We start from the raw sequence: 18,946 nt of genomic DNA, 5'->3' as shown, positions 1-18,946 counted from the left end.
GGTGCACCGTCGTCTCCAGGCCGCTGTTGTAAGTTCAGTGAAGTCAGTTTAAAAATCCTATGCTAATAAAAAACGCTCTTGGGCCCGTTGCCATACAATAGTTATGTTTTGTTGACTTAGATCTCAACTTCAGCGGTAAGCGAGGCATGAAAAATGTTGTTGAAAATATGTTTTTTAAACTAAATTGGCACCAAATGGCTCTGTGCTGCCAATGAGCTGTGATATCTTGGAATCTGCAATTGAGACCTGGCTCCTCTTGGCTTGGAGCACGGGGTTTTTCCTTGCTTAGCATGGTAATGTTAGGAGGCCTCGAATTGCTTGCGAGGTGCAGTACGCACGAGGGCTTTCCGATGAAAACGGGGGTGCTGCATCTTTTTCTGGTCAGGCTTCACCTCTGAATGGGCAACTTCAGATGTTCTCTGTGTTAAAAGAAGTAGAAAAAGGTGGGGGTTGTCTTCTGTTGTAAGAAATCCTGCAGTTAATTCTGATGTGGATGCTGAAGATCTTACAGGCTTACTTCTTAGAGAAGCCTGAGGTAGACCAGGCGTTGCCCGATTCTGTTAAACACCTTGATTTCTGAAATACGTCATCCTGATGCGTGGTTTTATGGTGACTAGTGTTATTTGGGCAGGATACGTGTGAGCTAGGACACGGGACACTAACCAGCAGTTCTGATGCTCAACTGCAGCTTAAGTTTTCCTGCCCTTGTCCCCGCTAGTTTACCATGAAACTTTGGACAAACGTGATTGTGCCATCCCTTTTGATTTTCATTTTTCCCCCTCCGTGAAACGGGGTTAGTAGTGCTTGGCACCTGCCTTTTGCTAAGTATAAATTAAATGTTCTGTCAATCCTTATTTATTAGCTGTACTAGGGGAGGGTTTCTACACCTGGTGCCTCTTGTAATCACCGTGGTGGTTGCAAGACAGAGCCGTGCTTTATGGAAGGTTGTACATCTGACTTTTGGGTCGTATTTCTTTTTTTTTTTTTTTGGTGAGAACGCCTGCCCGTTTCCTAAAACTATCAGTCCAGTTCAAGTTGTTCTACCTGCTAAAACTTCTCTTTCCTGATGTGACTGCTCAGCCAATACGCAGAACCTCTCCCCTGTTCTTAGGTGATACTGGAAACTGGGGGGAAGCATGAGACTCAAATGCTGTTATATATCCGTGTAGTCCCCTAAAATTTGCTGTGTTCATCGTTTTTTTAGTCTAGTCTTATTTGAGAACACTGGTTAATGGATATTATCTTACAGAAGTTTTAACGTGAAGACCCTATTTAAAAAACAAAGCAAAACACATCAGCTTTCCTTCGGAGAGAAACTGGAGTCTAAAATTAGGCTAAATAGTGCAGCTGTTCGTTTTATCTTACTGTTACCTCATACGCGACTTTTCCACCATTTTTCTTTCTACCCTTTCCAAAGGAACGCCACCAGCTTGGAAATCCAGTTTTTGCCCCACAAATCTGAATCCGTGCTCTTCCGTAATTAAAATACTAGAGAAGGATGCCCTTTCCAGTTTTTACCGGGTGGATTTGAAATTCTTTGTCTAGTCAGTTTGATTTCTTTTTTGAATTGCAACTCCTGTGTGATGGATTGCTCTGGGGAAAAGCTCATCAGCATGCCGTTGCCCAATTCCTGCCAAGAATGTTTGAAACTCTCGGGCAGCAGCAAAGCAGAAACCAAAGGCAGGCAGGCGTAAGTGCAGGGGGGGAGAATGAAAAAGATAAGCTTGGCGGCGTTAAAGTTGCTGTTAGGGCCAAGCTGCTTTCTTTTCTGAAAGGGTCCATAAACAAAGGGTTATTGGGGAGGAATCCTGCAAAAGTGTTTTTTGTTTTTTTTTAATTTTTCTGCCATGAGCTGATTTCCAGAAGTTCAGCCTTTAATTTATTAGGAGGTTACGCACACGCACTGGTAAAACTATCCTGGATGTCTGTCTGTTAGCCAAAGCGATAAATCTCCGGCCTGAAGTGAGTGACAGGTGGGATTGGAGGAAAAAAAAAGCAGTTTTCTTTGGCACGCTGGACCAAAGCTGACGTGTTCCGTCTGGGTCCCTGCCGTCCACCTGTTCTGGGTGCCATTCGGGAGGCCGATGGTGACTTTCTGTTTTTCATTTTAGTGGCTGGAAAAGCGGCGAAGTTGGTCACCTACCGAGAGGCCTCGCGTGTTGTCTGCAGGCTCAGGAAGGCCGTGCTGTATTTATAAACCGATTCCAGTAAAATTCCAATCATAAGTTAAATGTCATCTCTGCTGGGTTGAGCGTACGCTTATTCTTCTTGAGGCTGAAATTCCGTGGAAACCGTAGGCTTCAGGCAGTCATTTGTTTTGCCCTGGTATGTAGAGGAGGAACGAAAGCTCTCGCGCTCTTCCAGCGACTGCTTTTCGGTGGAAGCAGCCGAGATGTCGATGTGGGAAGCTGCCAAGGTGAGGCACGGAGGCTGGGACAGGGCTGAGGATGGAGTACGGGTCTTGTGAGGCTCATCCTGTGCTCGAAGCGTGAGGCCGTGGTTCTTCCCCCAGTGCATGGCTTGAGCTGAAGGCATCCTTAAGACCCTTTTAATGGAGCTCTGCGCCAAGAGGAGCAGCACCCCAGCCTGGCCGCAGAGGCTCGTAGAGTGAAAGAAGCAGGGCTGGAACAGGAGGAGCTGCTTCTCTCAGGGCTGAGCTCATGTACATATTTTACCAGTTCCTGTAGTGTCTTAATCAGATGTGATAATACATTTTAACATATGGATGAGGGAGGGGTTCCCAATCCTTACTCCTCTGTGCACCTGCACTCTCAGCGTATAACTCAGCAGTTCAGTCATGCAACTTGAGCGTTTTTGAGTCTTTTTTTATTTTGGAGTACGTCAAGAAGGGCATTACCGTGTTTGCCATGGTGTTCTTCCTGGAGTATTTCTGAGTTGCAGTCACAGCTCAGTAAGTATTTACACAATGCAGGCCTGAGCTTTCCGTAGTGAAATGTAAAGGATACTACATAATGACAGGTAAACTCAATAAAAGCTACTTCCGAATTTCACAGCAAATAATGTTTTGTATGTTCAGGGTAAAATGATAGCTGTAGCTAGAATCTAATTTCTAATCTTCTTTCTTCTTATTTTGAGGGTGAGAAAGGGGACAAGTGGGTAGGAGCAAGTCAAGAAAGGGATCGTTTTGTTCCGTAAACACTCACGGTAAAGAAATTTCTTTCTGGGGGAGCGAGGTGGTGGAGAGTGCGCGCGCTAATTCCTGTGAAATTTCCATGAAAAATCAGTTTGTGTAAATAACCCTGAAAAGCTACCGCTCCATTCCCGTTACTGGCATTTCATGCGATAACCAGCATGTCACCGTTTCTGTGAGTTACCTATAGCAATTGAACCTCTTTCAAGGACGTATTAAATTGCTCCTAATGTTTTTTTCCTCCTTTTTTCCTTTTTTTTTTCAGGCTTGAGTAACTTCCTGTTGCTCTTTATGCCTGAACTATCCCAAGAAGCTGCCTTTTAGACACGGGGAGTAGTTTTTGGAGAAGCTGCAGGAGGCCCCGACACAGGCAGCGTCCCCTTGGTGCGGAGCAGACCTCTGCTGCTTGTTCTGCTGTGGGCTGGCCCCGTGTTTTGTGTCAGCACGGGTGTTTTTGGCCCTGTGACAAACCAGAGGGGACCGAGCTACACTTTCACATTTTTTTTTTCTGGCATGTGACCGGGAGGAGAGAGCGTTTCGGTGGCAGCAGCCAGTCGCTGATGTCAGACCACGGCCTAAGGTAGCCGTCACTTTCCATCCTGAGAGATTCTGTGACTTCTCAAAGAGAAATTCTTCAAGTTTGGAGGACTCTGGAATTTCCCCTGGGGAGAATTACTGGGTTAAACAAGTACTTCCCCCCCCCCCCCCCATGCACTCACTTGTGAGATTTCATTCAGGTTTGACTAAGAGAAACCCTGAAAATTACCATTTCCCTTCTGATGTCAGCACCGCTCTGGCAGCCTGCCTGTGAATAGCTGAGCAGGAATGCTTTAAAACCTGAGCTCAGGCCACAGCTGCAGCTACACCTCCAGACATCGCAGTGGGAGTCCCGCCGTGCCCCAGCGGGGGCTGAGATTTGGGATGCTCTCGGCCCGGTGCGTCACGCCGCTCTGATTGCCGGCCCTGGGCTTTGTGCTTAGCGCTGCCCGTGTCGGAGCAGTGCTTGCAGCAGCGTGGATGCGGTCTGAGAAGGAGAAGAGGCAGGGCACCTGCTGGAAAAGGCCATTCTGTTTTGGGTTCAGGGCACCGGTTTTGATGTGTTTCGGTAGGGAATGTGCAGAGCGATCTGCGGTGCCTGCGCGTTTCGCTGTCAGTTCATTGCCTGTGTTGTCTTTGTGGGTGACGATGGTTTTCTCACCGGGCAGAGGGCTGGATCAGGATTCAGAAGGTCATCCAGCTTGTTCTCCTGCTCCAGGGCAGGATCAGCGCTACCTAAACATGGGACAGGCGGCGATGAAGGCGATGCAGGTTCCTCAGTCTGTTTTGGTGCTTTGCTATCCTTACCATTGAACATGACAAAAACAATCTGTCTCAAGTCCTCTCAACTGAGTATCTTTGCTTATTCTGGTCTGTTTAGGTATTGGGATCGGAGGCAAAAGTTACACGATAACCAGTTACAAATGTGTGACTTTTCCCCCCGTCCCCTGGTTCCTTGAGGAAAAGCTCGCTAGTTAAATTGCAAAATGTCTCCCTTTATTTCCAGATTGCTGTGCTCGCTGGGGGCTGTGCCGAAAGGATTGGACTGTCCTGCTTTTACCACCTGAACCTCTTCCAGGGTCCCAGAGCCCAGCAGGCTCGCTCTGTACTTTTCTGGATGGGATCCTTCTGTAGTCTTGTTTTGAGTTTCATTCTTCTTAACAGTCTGATGATGGATTTAAAGTCCAAATGACTGCAGGACTATGCACCCTGTACAAGTTTAGGAGAGTCTGGTATTCATTAACTGTATGTAAATAATTAAACTGGTGCTAGACGAGAGGTGGTCTTTCCTCAAACATACTTCTTGTGAAATGGTTTGAAGAAAAGCTCATACCTCTGCGCAGAAGATGCATTGAAATGGTAGAAGTGCTGGTATTAGTTGCAGCTTGTTTTTTTTTTTTTTTGTTTCCCTGAGTTAAGGATCTGACTTTGTAGCTGGCATTGCTCACCCCGGAAAAGGCTTCGCATTCAAGGCCAGTTCACTGAGCGCCGTCACGTGTTCCCGAAACGGCCTCTTGGTTGTGCGTTAGCTGCATGCAGTGTGAGGAGCTCTGCAGGCCTGCCCTTGGGGCTGGGGGAGCTGCCTGGGGGGCTTTTCGTCAAGGTTTTTTTTCAAACAAACTCATTTGGTTACTGTTGTGTAGGGGGCTTGTAATCGCAGTGCTCCTGAGTCCCTGAAAAGGATCCGGGGTAACTGCTGTGTTTGACAGAGTTGGGCTCTTTTTATAAAAAAAAATGAGTGGGGATAATTGGACGGTGTTGTCGTAGGAAGCATTTAAGCATCTCCTAGTTTTCAGTTCATGATAAGCAGCGAGGCTAGGAAGTGCAGTTCTCTGCCTCTCAGAGGGGCTTTCCTTGTCCCTGCACCCTAACTGCTGGATCACACGTTACTTCTGGGCACGGGCTTGCACCCGGAATGGTTTTCTTTGTTGGTTTTATGAAAAATCATCTCACTGGAAATGTCAGTTCTGGTTGCCTCCGGGCAGAATTTGGCTCCCCTGGCACGGGGCGTGTTTGGTGGGGGAAAGACTTGGAGGTAGTGAGTGTGCTGAGCCTGGATCTGGTGGGGGTTCGTAACAGAAATGGTCTGAAAAGCAGTTGTTTGGGTAATGCGTGGGAGAAGCAAAATGTTCGGCTGATGCTTGTCTCCCAGTACCCGCTGGTGGACGTACAGAAGTGGCTGGCGAGCTCTCCTGGATTGTCTCCCAAGCCTCTACTTGAAAAATATTTCCGAGATGCTTTCGTCGGCCTTCCTGTTTGGTTCACGAGGCATGGCAGCGTTGCAAAAGCTTGCTTCCACGTTAATTGTGATTGATTACTTTGCAATCTAGGACAAGATTTCCTTTGAAAAGCTATATGCTGATTTGGTGTCAGGAATTAAAATCAGATGAAGTGATTAGTGTTCTATGAAATATCCCAAAGCAATCGAGTGTTCCTCATTGGCTTTTAACTGTGTTCGGCCCTTAACCCTCGCCTCCCTTCCCTTCTCCGGAGCAAGGCACTAAATCTGTGGTCCGGGCGCTCAGGAGAATAACTCATTAGGCATATTGTATCAGGAGATCGTGATATAATTTGCTGCTGAGCTTCAGGGTGTAGATTTACCGGCTTTAATGATGAGCACGGAGTACTGGAAGCGCATCGTGTCAAAGTACCAGCGATGCCTGCCGTGGATGGTGAGCGCGTGTTAATGGGAGCTTTAAATCTGATCGCTCTGCAAATGGCAATAAACTGCTCGGAGTTGTCACTGCTGTCAAGGTACAGTCATGCCTCCTCTTCCTTCTCTCATATGAGTTGTCTTGCAGTTTCTTGTTATACCTGTTCCTGAAACCAGGGAAGAGACTGTGCAACGTTGGTTGTTCCTCCTCCCCCCATGGCATTGGCACAGCTCTGAATTTTTGTATCTTCTCCCCAGCTGCCAGCACGCTCTTTCGAACTCGCTCAGCAACTCCCCACGGTGTTCGTTTGGCTTTAAAAGAAGCTGGATTTTGCGGCGCGTAGAAGCCCAAGGACAGAAGCGAGCGTAGGGTGGTAGACCCAGGCCTCCCAACTGCTATAATCAGCTACGTAGGGCTGGTGGATTTTTTTTTAATTTTATTTTTTTCTAACGACAATGACCTTGTGCCAATGCAGGGCTGGGATTCGTGCTGGGCTTGCTGAGTTTAAGGTACCTGAATCGTGATAGTGCTGGCTCGCGAGGGCTCTCGCAGTGTCTTTGCTGCTGTCTGGGAGCTGACTTGGCTGCAGCTCTGCGTTTCTTGCCTACGTAGTCTTTTCATCTCCCCCAGCCTCTTCTCCTCTCGCCAACATAGGCATGACAGCAGCTCTGCTTTCGGGATGCAAATAGATCATTTGGGTATAAATACTGGAGATTGGTTGTTGTTTGCTACGAAGTTACCGAGTGCATCCTTGGTGAATGCAGATGGTAACTTGTCATTACTGCAATTTTAAATATTTTTGGTTCCGTGGAACCAAAGTGGAGTCTTGAAGGCTGAATTTTAAGGCTAAAATAAGAGAAGGCTCAATAAAGCCCACAAAAATAGCATCCAAATTTGTCAGCTGCTGTAATAAGAAGGGAAGTAACTTTTTTCTCCTTCCTATTAGCAAAGTGGAGCCTTGCTACCCTGCCTCGTGTCAGATCCCTCCTATAAAATACTGGGGTGAGGTTGGGAGGGAAGGACAGAGCTTAAGGGGTGCCAGGTAGCTCCTAACGAGGCAATGCTGGGGCTAACGCTGGCACAGTGCGAGGTGTGCTGTGAGCATCGCCTGCAAGCCTGTGGCTGGAGATGCTCCTGGAGATATTAGCAGATGGTTGCACCAGGGGCTGGCCCATCTCGGACATCGCTGCTGCTCTGTGGCTGAGCTGAGAGCTCCAGCTCTCAGTTTTGGAGGTGAGGACGGCTGGTGGAGCAGTTTTCCTTACTGGTCATGGGTTGACTTAACCTGAGATAATTCCTTCCATCAGTGAGCTCCGAACCTCAGATTACTTGGATTGTTCTGGCATTCCTTTATGTTGCGTTATACACGCTTTTAAACAAATTCAGTTATTCTGCAGAGGCAAGGAAGAGCCTATGTGCTTCTTAAAACGTGGCTTGGAGAAACTACAGGCCCCGACACGCAGCTCTTATTAAGGCAAGCAGCTGCTCTGGACAAGATGGAGCTCTGCGTGCTGAGATGAGGTGGCCTCCGACAGCTGCACCTCGCTTTTACCGTGAGCGTGGCTGTGTCCTGCTCCACCGTGGTGCTGTGTGGTAGGAGAATTGGGAGCGTTGGACACCTGGGGTGTTTCAGAGCCCTGAACTCTGGGGTTTGCCCTTACCAGCCCCGTGGGGTAGGTGGCCATGGGAATTTGCTTGTCCGGTGAGTCTGTTCAGCCACCCTTTATTCTGGGAGGGGGGGGGAACTAAACATATTTGCAAAATGTTGAAATATTCAAATACAGATGGAGCTTTCAGACAGACACAAGTGGGTAGAAACCTGCAGTGCCACATTTATTCCCATTTTATGTATGGAGAACTAAGGCATAGCTTAAAATGAGGAAAGCCGCGTAAGGTAGCGCAGTCAGAGGCTGGATCTCCAGCTCTGCAATTTAGCCGTGTCCTCCTCCTTCCCTCCCTAAATGTTGCAGGAAAGTCCATCTCCAGGCAGAGTCACCCATAACTTCTTTCTGGACAGCTTTCCTGTTGTGTTGCTTTGGAACGGGAGAAGCTGATAATGCACGGGCTCCTTTTCTGGCCTGCTACCCCTCCGCTTGATGGTGGGTGCTTTCTGCCTGGGTGAAACCAACTTAATTCCCCTCCAGAAGAGTTCACATGATGTCTCTCTGTGTTGGTTTCTTTTCAGAGCTTGTGTAAGTTTTGTCATTAATGTCCATGGCAAGAAAGTGTCTTTAGCAAATTAGGAAGGTGTGCTGGAGGTGCCTTATCAGACTGCTAAACGTGCACAGGGCCCCTTCGGATTTCTGTGTGCAAAGGGCTTTTAATGAATTGGTAAATTTAACTTTGTTCTGGAAAATGAACTCTAGTGAGCTCTTTTGTACTGGGGCTCAAGTTGTGGAAAACAAATGTCCATGGAGTTGAGTACCAAGAGCCATCTGTCTCTGAGATCAGCGCTGCCCGTTTAAACGGGTGCTATGGAGAATTAGCTGTGTGACTGGGGTTTGCCACAGGTCTCAGTTGTCTGAATGGATTTACAGAACTTCTGGAGCCTTTCAGGTTTTCCCTGCTGCTTAGGGCAAAGATTTTACGTCTTGGTGGTGAACGGGAGCAGCTGTGCTCTTCGGGATTGAAATCAGATCGCTTAGGTCGGGGTGACGCTTAGTGTAGCTTTGCTCTTCCATCCCAATCCTTCCTTTTCTTGCTTTTTTTGTTTTATGGCTTGCTCTTTGCCTTGTCCTGTTTCTGTGGTACAAGAGCTTGCTTGCTCCTTCTAGTGTGTAAGTAGGTCTGGAACGAAAATGCTGTAATAAGACACTTAACCGTCTTTTTGTTGACTTGCTTCCAGTTCATTAGAGCGGACGTAGGAGGTTGGCTAAACTTAAAGCCTGATTTAATATTCAGGAAGGAAGTTTCTTTCCATCCTAAAAGGAACACCACCTCGTTACAACTATCACAAGTTTCTTGGGGTCGTCTCCCGTAGAGCTGAGGTGAAGATTTTGGGAGGAGTCAGCGGTGACACTTTGGAAATCGTGGGCAGAGTTGGGTAAATAGCGTGCTTCTAAAACGAGTTGGAGTTTGGGAGCGAGGGGACAGCCCCATTCTGTGGATAGAAGGAAATAATTTCCGTTTATACTTAGGCATGAAAATAAAACTGGAGGTGTTAGAAGTGACACTGACCCTCTAAATAGCAAACGGGGTAATCTGACTCCAACTACCTGCGAAATGTCTGAAAACTTCCCCAGTCCCCAGCTGTTGCGAAAGGATCCCAATTCTTTGTTAATTTAGACTGCATTTAATTCGGCAAATAGTGTTTGTCAGATTTCTCTGCCACGTTCAAATAACCACGGAGGTAGCTGTCAGCTCCTGCTTCCACTTCAGTGCCTGATAAAGGAGTTGAGATGAGAGCAGAAGGAGCTGATTGCCCGGCCGAGTCATCGGATGCAGACAACGCGTCGCTGCCGTTCGGCTGCTGCGGAGCCCGAGGATGAGTGGGGACAGTGAAGGGGACACTGTGCCGACTTTGGGTTGTCTCTTCCCTGCTGCTCAGAGCTGCTGTGCAGCCCTCGTGTTACTTTATGCACCGTGGATGTTCAGGCTGTCACTGGTGTCTTGCTGGCAAAAGGATACTACATAATGACAGCATCTCCGTGAGTGCTAACTTTGCATAAAAGCAGAGTTTTCTCCTCGTTCAGCCCACCTCCGTGTTAGTAGCGTAAATCTTCTTCAGGTCCCTTTGTACCATGGCTCTACAGAAGTCTAGAAAAATGTCTTGTTAATGCGAACGCACATCCGCCTTTGAGTAGATCCTGAAGATTGCAGAAAACCAGCTGTATGTCATCTCCTGATATGATAGCAGCTGAAATATTGCATCGAGGGTCCTAAGAGATACCTAAATAATGTGGTGTGATAAGCTGTGTGGCCATGTGTCAGAGAGTGACGGGCTGAAGAAAGAAACTGAAATCCAGAGCCTCGATAAGCTGGATTTGTTGAATTTGTTAAGGAGGGCTTAAAGTCGGTCTAGGAGGGAAAGATGAGATCAACAAACGCACTTTGTTTAAAGCAGGGGCACGCTTAGCACCTTCCTTCTGTCTGTCCAAATAAAAAGAAAAAGAACAAACTCAGATCCCCTCTTGTACTTGGGCATGAATGCTGTGCTCCTGTTGGTTATTTCTGATGAGGGTTTGATGTGGGGCTCTCATTTCACTTCCCGGCCACATCTTCTTCTGACTCACTTCTTTCAGGAGTAAAGGGAGTAAAGCATTCTGTAATAACAGATCCTGCAAGCAAAACTCCGGTCAGTTTTAATCAATTTGAAGAGTATTAGTAAAAGTGGTGCTTAGGAAAGTCCTTCGAGATGTGTGGACTGGCCTCTTGCTGAGAAATGTTAATAGGGTAATTACTGAATTATGTTTAGCCAGGAAGATGCAGCTCGCAGTATAGCTGTTTGGAGAAAACTTATTCATCTTTGTTTCCACTGGTAAGACTTAGTATAATGGATTTACAGAAAACCTCCCCAAAGGAACGAGTGTAATAAATCTATAGGCAAAGAAAGGAGCAACGTTTAGCAGGGCTGGCTTTAAATCTACAGGAGCTCCAAATAACTTGGTTAGAAGCAGGTGAGCGAGGTTGTTTAGAAAACGTTTTCCTTTTGTGTGCAATGCTGATTTCTACAGCTTATTTGAGGCCTGTGTGTTAGCAGATTAGGGGAATAGAAAGTATTTGGTCGAACTCTGACCTACTGGAAAAAATCAGAAGAAAACCAGGCTCCCTCTACTCGTAGAAGTGAAACCATTGAGCAGAGGTCAGTTATTTCAGCAACTGATCAGGGAATTTGCATCGGCCATTGATAACGAGGTGAGCTTTCTGCCTCTTGGTTAATGTGCTCGAATCTGAGTGAGAGTCTTGGATTTGGGAGGCGGTGGTGATTTATTTTTCTGTAGCTCACATAAGAATGGATTTCTCCCTCAGGTTTCCAAGCGGGATGAGTGTTTGTAACCCTGAAACCAGCCCTGTGCTGTGTTCCAGAAATTGGGTTTTGGTACCCCTGGCATACGCCCCATGGCATTGCCCACGAGGTGTAGGGTGCTGTGGGAGGACAAGGCACAGGGACCTCGAAGTGGAGCTGACTGTGGGGGTGACATGGGGCATTTCGGTGCTGTTTCCAGCCTGGTGCTTGCAGGAGCCTACCTGTGTCCCTCAGGGGTGCTGGCTTTGGTCTCCCATGGGCCGCTTGTTCCCTGCAGCGATGGGTGCTGCCCTGGAGGATGGGTGAGGAGGGTAACTGATGGGTGCTGAGCGGTACTGGTTTGTACTTCCCTGGTGATGCTGAGGGACTGAAGGAAAATGGTGAAGTTCTCAAGTTTAAAAAAGAGAGGGGAAAACTACAAGAAGTAAGCATTTCTGTGATTTTTCTGAGTAAGGTATGCTCGTTTTAATTATGCTTATGGGACACCTGATCCACGTTAGTGTAGTGCTTGCCATGGGGCGTTCTAGGTCTTTTGTCATTTGGGGGCATCTTCATGTATTACAGGAGGATTTTTCTTGTTATCTTAATGTTTAATTTCACCTCAGCCTCTTCCATCTCTTTAAAAACAGGGCACCACAGGGAGAGAGGCAACGAAGCGTGACCCAGTGCGCCGGCCCCTCAGGAAGCTATAAAGGGTAGCGAGTTGGGGCAGGGGTATTGACCTTAGCGCAGCCACTTAGACCTTAAATAGATCAGCTGAGAGTGTTCCTCGCTGGAAGATGAGCTGTGTTTGCTCACAAACGAGGCCTCTTGGTAATTGGTGCTCCTGCCCCGGCCTGAGCTCTAGGCTCATACGGAGGGATCTGAGTCACTTGTGCTCGGAGTTTCAGAGGCTACAGGTAGGCACAGAAGTGAGTGAAGTGTGAACGTGGGGCAGGAGAGTGAACTGTGGCTGAAAGGGTTTGTGAAGCATCTTGTGTTGCCTGGTGGATGGCCCTCCCTTGGTTGTGTTGCCCCTGCCCACCCCCTTGCCGTGTGGAGATGGGTCCCATGCTTGTTCACAAGCACCCGAGCTTTCTGTGCCGGTACCGTCACACCTAACACAGCTTAACACTGGTGAGTGTGCCAAAAACTGTGTCTGCCTCGATGCTGCTGGTAGTGTAACTGTAATTGTACCTGTTGAAATTGAAAATATGGCAGAGGTTTAGTTTACAGGGAGGGCTGAGCAGCGGGAGGTTAAATCCCTCGTCCCTGGATGCGTGCTGAGGGTGCTGGAGCCTCCATGGCCTTACTGGTGTTGGTGTTTGACAGCAGCTGGAGCCCTGGGCAACTCCACAGGGTGTGGAACATAGGGGAAATGGCAAAGTTTGGTGCAGCCTCTTCCCTTTGATTTGGGTCATGTTTTGGAAATAATGGTCGGTTGGTGAGTCCTCTCGGCAGCTCAGAAGCTTTTCCCAAGCGATTTCACCATTGGCCAGGGACTCTCAGGTAGAGGTTCTCCGGCCTTCCTTGGCACAGCTGCTGAATCTGGACCCGGGTCTCTTCCCTGAGCTGCTGTAGGTGTTACCAGGCAGTTAGGCTAATGCTCTGTTGCTGCTTTTCAACTTTCTCTACAGCTTTCTACGGGCTTGTGTAGCTGGTTGATTTTGCTAGACATGGCACGGAAAGGTTTGGGGAGCACCGGTGGTTTTATTCTCTTGCTTGGTTTAAATCCAATGTGACCGTGATACCGACTGATTCGTACCGAAAAAACTCCCCGGCATTGTCTGTCACTCACACCATTTTTATAGCTGCCGTGGGAATCCGCTCTGTAACTTAACTGCCTGCAGAGACCACTTGCCCTCATCTACAGGCAACGAGGGGTTGGAGACACGAGCAAAGAGCATGCTCTTCTTCCAAGACATCTTAATTTCTGTAAGGTCCCATCCGGATTCAGCCTCGGGGACGTGACCATCTCATACCACGGGCTCTCAGGACTGCGTTAACCGGCGTCGGCGCTGCTCAGCCCCTTCTCAGCTCAACCCTCGGGGTCTGGCAGTCCCTGTCCCCCCCCCCAGGTGGCCCGGGGGTGGCCCGGGAGCAGCTGCGGCCTGGTGCTGAATTGGCAGGACCCGGCGGGCTCTTTGTACCGGCGCTCAGCAGCCAAACAATAGTTTGTGCTCGCGGGGCCATGTGGCGAGTCACGTGCGCCGTGCTGTTTCTGCCGGGGTCCTTGCCCATCTGTTCTCGGCTCTTTCTGGGTTATCAGGCGCGGGTCCAAGTCCTCGCAGGCAGCCAGCTCCGCGTGGCCAGAGATTACGAGCACTAACCTTCCTGGCAGGGGTGGCGTGGCTTTGCTTTTATGCAGATTAGCCATGTGCTTCTCACTTCAAGGCGTTCCACAGGAAAAGAGGGTTTCCTGTGTTTGGCTCTCGGTGGGCGTCTCCGGAGCGCCGTGCAGCCGGGGCCGGGGCCCGCGCGCGTGGCGAGAGCGCTCGGGAGAGGGATTACAGCGATCGGCCCCCCCCCTCCATCCACCTCCGCTGCTACGTCACCACAACACAACCACACGCGCGCTCATACTGTTGGTGTCATTCATTCAGTGCCAAGATTGCTTTAAAAAATTCCCTTGGCCCCAGTTCAAACAGGAGTACAGCTGGGATGTGTTAGATTTTAGGCAGTCTGCCCTCAATTTGAGATGAGTTATAAATAGCAGTGCCGACTTCCTTAACTACCACTCTCCGAGGTAAAATGCAGGTTAATTACTGTGGGAATCAATTAGGGCTTCTCTCGGTTAAACAGCCAGGAATGCTTTTTATTATTTTTTATCGCGAAAAACGGACAACAGATCTGCTCAGGAAAAGATTTTGGATCCAAGGTGAGAGCTTGGTGCTTTTTGGATTATTTTTTTTGGCCTTTTTATTTTTAGTTTTTTGGGGGCAGCTGAGGAAACCAGTTGTGGCCAATACCTCCGTTTGCCAATAGCGGAATGACGCCGATTTGAAACTGGAGAGCTCAGTAAAGAGCTCTCCTCCCTTTTCTTCCCCTGGCCTAATAAAGTCCAAATATGCAATAAGGTAATTGGGAAGGTCAGAATTAGACTTTTCTGTACGGCTGTGGAGGGTTTGGCTCTTGCTTCCGAAGTGGGATTTGCCTCTTTTCTTTACTCGTTTTCCTGCTGGGGCCATTAAGCAAGTCCCCTCCAATTTCAGCGAGCTGCTTTTTGGAGAGGCCAAACTCTAATTCTGCGGGACAAAATCTAAGAATTGTTCGTGAAATCCTCTTGTCCACTTCACGCTTTTTTTTTTTGATTTTATATTTTTTTTTTTTTAGAAAGCTGTGCCTGTCCACTCATGCAGCAGACAGGCTGTCAGTCATTTCACTTCTCCGCTTGGGGCTGGTTTTTGTTAGGAAGCTTTTCGCCCTACTCGCCCAGCCAGGAGGCTGTGCCGCTGGTTTTTAGCCGCTTCTCACGGTGCTGCTTCGTGGTGGGGGTCTGACGTGCTTTACATCGCACACACTGATCTGGAGAGCTTTTGAACTCGGCCATTTAAGCTTGCTTTGGGCTTGCTGTTGCAAGCTCTTAGGCTAGCAATACCTTAAATTTCCTTGAGAACTCAGCAGTTTCTCTGGAGCGCTGGCTTTCGGTTGCTTTCATTCAACGCCGTACCAGAGAACTTCGCTGTTAAAAGTTTGAGTGGTGACAGGGCTGTGTTTTTGCCGAGTTTTGGTACTTAACGGTGTTAGAAAACAGCAGAGATACCGAGATTGAAGGCAGAATAGAAGCAATTCCTATGAATGCAAGGAGGTGTAAGCAGGGGGTCTGGACTTCAGTGATCAAGGAGCGACACTTTCTCTCAATTATGTCTCTCTGTGGCAGGGCCTTTGCTTTTGAAGTGTAATCACAGTAATCTACTCCTGTGGTTTCCTATTGAAAGGATTTCCCATGTATCAGTCCAGAGAAGACTCTCCAGCCTTTTGCAGTCGGAGCGTGGTATTTCCTTACTTACCCTCAAGTGCTTTTTGCAAGTGAGCAGCCATCGCTTCCTCTCAGCTCCCCCAGCCCTCCTGACAGCGGCGTGCAGAGGAGCCGTGCTGCACCTCCGCTCCTCGCACCAGCTCTCGGATCGATCAGCACTTTGCTGTATTTCAGCCCGGACTGCTCCTTTCTTCAGGCACGTGTGGTTAAATTTTCCTACAAGGATTGAGAGAGCGGAGTCAAGTAGACTTCTTGATGCTATGCTCTCGAAGACAGAGCAACACTGCTAAGAGGAGAGGAGTTAAAGCCCTGTCAGTGCAGTAGGCGTCTGACTTTTTTTGGGAGATTTGGGGGGAAGAAACAAGGTGTTGCAGCATTTGAGACATACGCGGCAGCCCCAGGGAGGGCGAGTTAGCCTGTTGTTTGCAACAAGTCGGGTGCGTGTATGAACTATTGTTCCTCTGTTGGAGGAAATTAATTGGCATTTCCATTTCTTCTGCTTATAGACTTTTACTTATAAGGCTGCGATGGGGAGTGATGCTCCTCGTGTTTGTTTTTAGCATCTCTGGGCGCTAGGGCCTTGTAGGAGAGAGGCACTTCAAAGCCACACAGTTTGGAAGCGCGTCGAGTCCTCCCACGCTGAGCCATCAAGGTGACGACTTGGTCACATCCTGGAAATATGTTTGGGTTTTGTGTTTTGGGTTGCTTTTTTCTTTTCTTTCTTTCTTTTTTTTTTTTTTTTTAATGGTTTTATGAGCTGTTCCAACTGTTTCTTGAATTATTTTAACAGTCATCATGCTTCCTGTAAGAGTCATGGAAAAGTGGATCTTCACCTTGTTTCTGTCCTTCTTGAGGATCTGGTTAGCTTTGTGGGTGACCACAGACAAGAAAATCTGTGCAGAGGAGGCAGCGTGTGGTGTGTGCATATTTAAAAAAGAAAAAAAAAAAAAAAGAAAAAGAATGTATTTGAGAAGCTGCCTTTGCTAGCGGGCTGTGAAGATGAGGTAACTACTAGAGGGGAAACAAGTAACAAATGGAAAAGATGCTGAAATGTTCAAGAACCAAAAGTTGCCCTTGAGCAGGTATCAGAAGAAAGGCACAGCCTGTGTTTTTTGGGGGTAGGATGAAAGAGAGCATCGACTTACCAAAGGCTAGGGGCAAGGAAGCTGTCCTGGTGGTACTGTTTTAACATACCAAAGAAAATAGTTTGGGGAGGGAAAAGATGTCAGTAATCTGAGGTGGTACCCACAAGGCCAGCTCGGGAAGCAATAGGGACAATTGCTTGGAAGATGTAAACCCAATTTGCATCCGTTAGGGTGTATTAAAGCTCCACATGGATGCTCCCATTCAGGAGGTAGTCAGCGTAGCTCTGAGGATTCAGACTCAAGCACTCCAAGACCTTTTTACCTTTTATTTTTTTTTTTCCTTTCTGTCCCTGTGAATGGAAGCTCCTCTTCAGAGCTCGCTGAAACCCTGTGTGGGGGTGCAGCCTCCCGGGGCGATGCAGCGCTCCGCGGGGCTTCTTCCAGGGCACTGCAGCCTCAATCCTTGCTCCTCGGCAGCAGCATCTGCGGTAACTTCAGCATAAACCCTGAAACTTCTCCAGGACTGTTTTAGTATGGACTAAAATGGAAAAAAAAATAAGCACAAAGGACCGTAGCAGGGCACGTTTCTCTCTAGAGCTGTCTTGATGGAGGGAATCGTATTGGCTCAATGTACACGGTTGTCTGTGAGCAACTTCTGTAGGATGGCAAACGTCGTGTTTGCAGGGCTGTCTGGGGCTGAATGGGAGGGGAGGAGGGGGCTTGGATCTCGTTCTTCATCGATTTGTGCCACATTGGTGCAAATTGCTCTCGGGGAGCCTGCTTTTGGCTGAGCGGGTCACACCGCCTTGCCGAAAGTGGGGTGTTTTGCCTGCCCTCCCCGTGAAATTCCCTCCCATGGCCCACAAGAGTGCCATTAACTCCCCGTTGTGCCCCTGCTCGCTTCTTTTTGGCGTGGGCACGGTGCTGTGCGGCGTGCCTGGCAGGCACGAAGCAGCAGACAGCTGGTCAAACAAATGTTTTCAGGGTCTGCGTGTTGGGACTTCAAGCTGTGCTGGCTGTTGAGGTAGGATTTTCTGAAGTGTAGCATACTGCACGAACTTTTTCCTAGGAGGGCAGATTCTGCAAACATAACCGAAATACTGTGCTGGGGTCTGGGATTCTTTCAGCTTTCCAGCAGGAGCTGGCTTTGTGCGATATTTGCTTGTGCAGGCCTGTAGTGCCACTCCTCAAGCACCTGATCTCAGCAAGAGAGGGTGGATCCGTCCAAATACCACCCTAGGGCTAGTTACAGGAAGGAATGGTGTAATAGAGAGCCCATTGTCATGGTGATGTGGTGGAAAACGTCTAATTGGTATTAGTTAGGTCATCGGGAGATCAGGGAGCAGTTCTTATTCAGCCCAAGTGATGGAGGTTAAAGACTGCGGCTGGGATTCATTTAGAGGTCGCTACACCAAATCAGGCTGAAGGCAGCCCTGGCTTTAGTGTGGTAATGCAACTACCTAGGTAGAAGGGCCGTGTTTTTGAGGTTTAAAGTATTTTCAGGAAATTTGATTGACTGTTCTTATGTCTTGGCTTCAGGCAGAGGTGGTGCAGATGAGGAAGTCCTAGTAAAGTTGCGTTTACTTGCTCATCTCATGATGTCTGCTCTAAGACTCAGGGCCTTGACTGCCAAGGCTGACCAGTCTTTTTCACACATCTAAAGAAATTTGATTTTGAAACCTGCGTTATACAAAAGCCAGCAGACACAAAGCTCTTTCTAAAAAACAAAACACAGAACTTCAGTCTTGAACGCTGAACATCAGTAGCAGTGCTCAGTGTTACTACATCAACGTGGAATAATTGAAATGCGTAAGTGTAAATTAACAGCCTGCAGTGTTTTGGGAGACCTTGTTAAATGTGAAAGAAGAAGCATTTCTTGTGAATATTTAAATTTTCAGCGTAAATTTACCTTGTTGTGGAATATCTGGACATTAAACTACTGCCTACCATGGGGAAAAGCCACTCACACCGATAATTCATCTCAGTGATCCTTCCCACCTTTTTTCTGTCCTCTGGCCACAGGAGATCTGTCAGCATAAAATGACTTCTCGTTGGGTTTGTTCTTTGTGAAATGTCTGTGGGTTTGAAAGGGCAGCAGGAACCGTGCTGCACTTCAGGATGCAACCGTGGGTCGTAGCACCTGAGGAGGAGCAGGCTGCCTTCTGCTTCTCCGCACCAACTTGTTGAGGTTTTCTTCTGGGGGTTCTTTGGAGGTCGGGAACAATTCCTGTGTGCAGCTGGATGTACATCGTGTGTCCCAACTTGCTTTGCAGCCTTCAAGCCCAATGGATCAGATGGGGAAGATGAGGCCTCAGCCATACGGAGGAAACAACCCATACACACAGCAGCAGGGACCTCAGGCGGGGCCGCAGCAAGGACATGGCTATCCCGGACAGCCGTATGGGCCGCAGACTCCCCAGAGATATCCCATGGGAATGCAAAGCAGGACGCAAAGTACAATGAGCAGCATCTCGTATGCACAGCAGGTAGAGCACCCAAGCTTCTCTAGTCTCTGTTTGCAGCAGGGGCAGGCAGAGGAGCAGCAAAGTCCCTGCTGAAGGGACCACCTTCAACCAGGTTGGAATCAGTTCCTTA

General features: G+C 48.3%; 1 protein-coding gene across 3 annotated transcripts in view; it reads left to right on the top strand.

Annotated features, from left to right (window-relative positions):
• ARID1A (AT-rich interaction domain 1A) overlaps positions 1–18,946 on the top strand; it is a 60,939-nt gene that overhangs the window by 5,198 nt on the left and 36,795 nt on the right. For all 3 annotated transcript variants that reach the window (XM_068657658.1, XM_068657657.1, XM_068657656.1), the window contains one exon: positions 18,625–18,837. In XM_068657658.1, the coding sequence (XP_068513759.1) occupies positions 18,625–18,837 (213 nt within the window). The remainder of the gene's footprint in view (positions 1–18,624; positions 18,838–18,946) is intronic.

This window comes from Anas acuta, chromosome 21 (genome assembly GCF_963932015.1).
Source record: "Anas acuta chromosome 21, bAnaAcu1.1, whole genome shotgun sequence".
Taxonomy (NCBI): domain Eukaryota; kingdom Metazoa; phylum Chordata; class Aves; order Anseriformes; family Anatidae; genus Anas; species Anas acuta.
The sequence above is the reverse complement of the archived record's forward strand: the minus strand, read 5'-3'. Positions and strand labels throughout refer to the sequence as shown.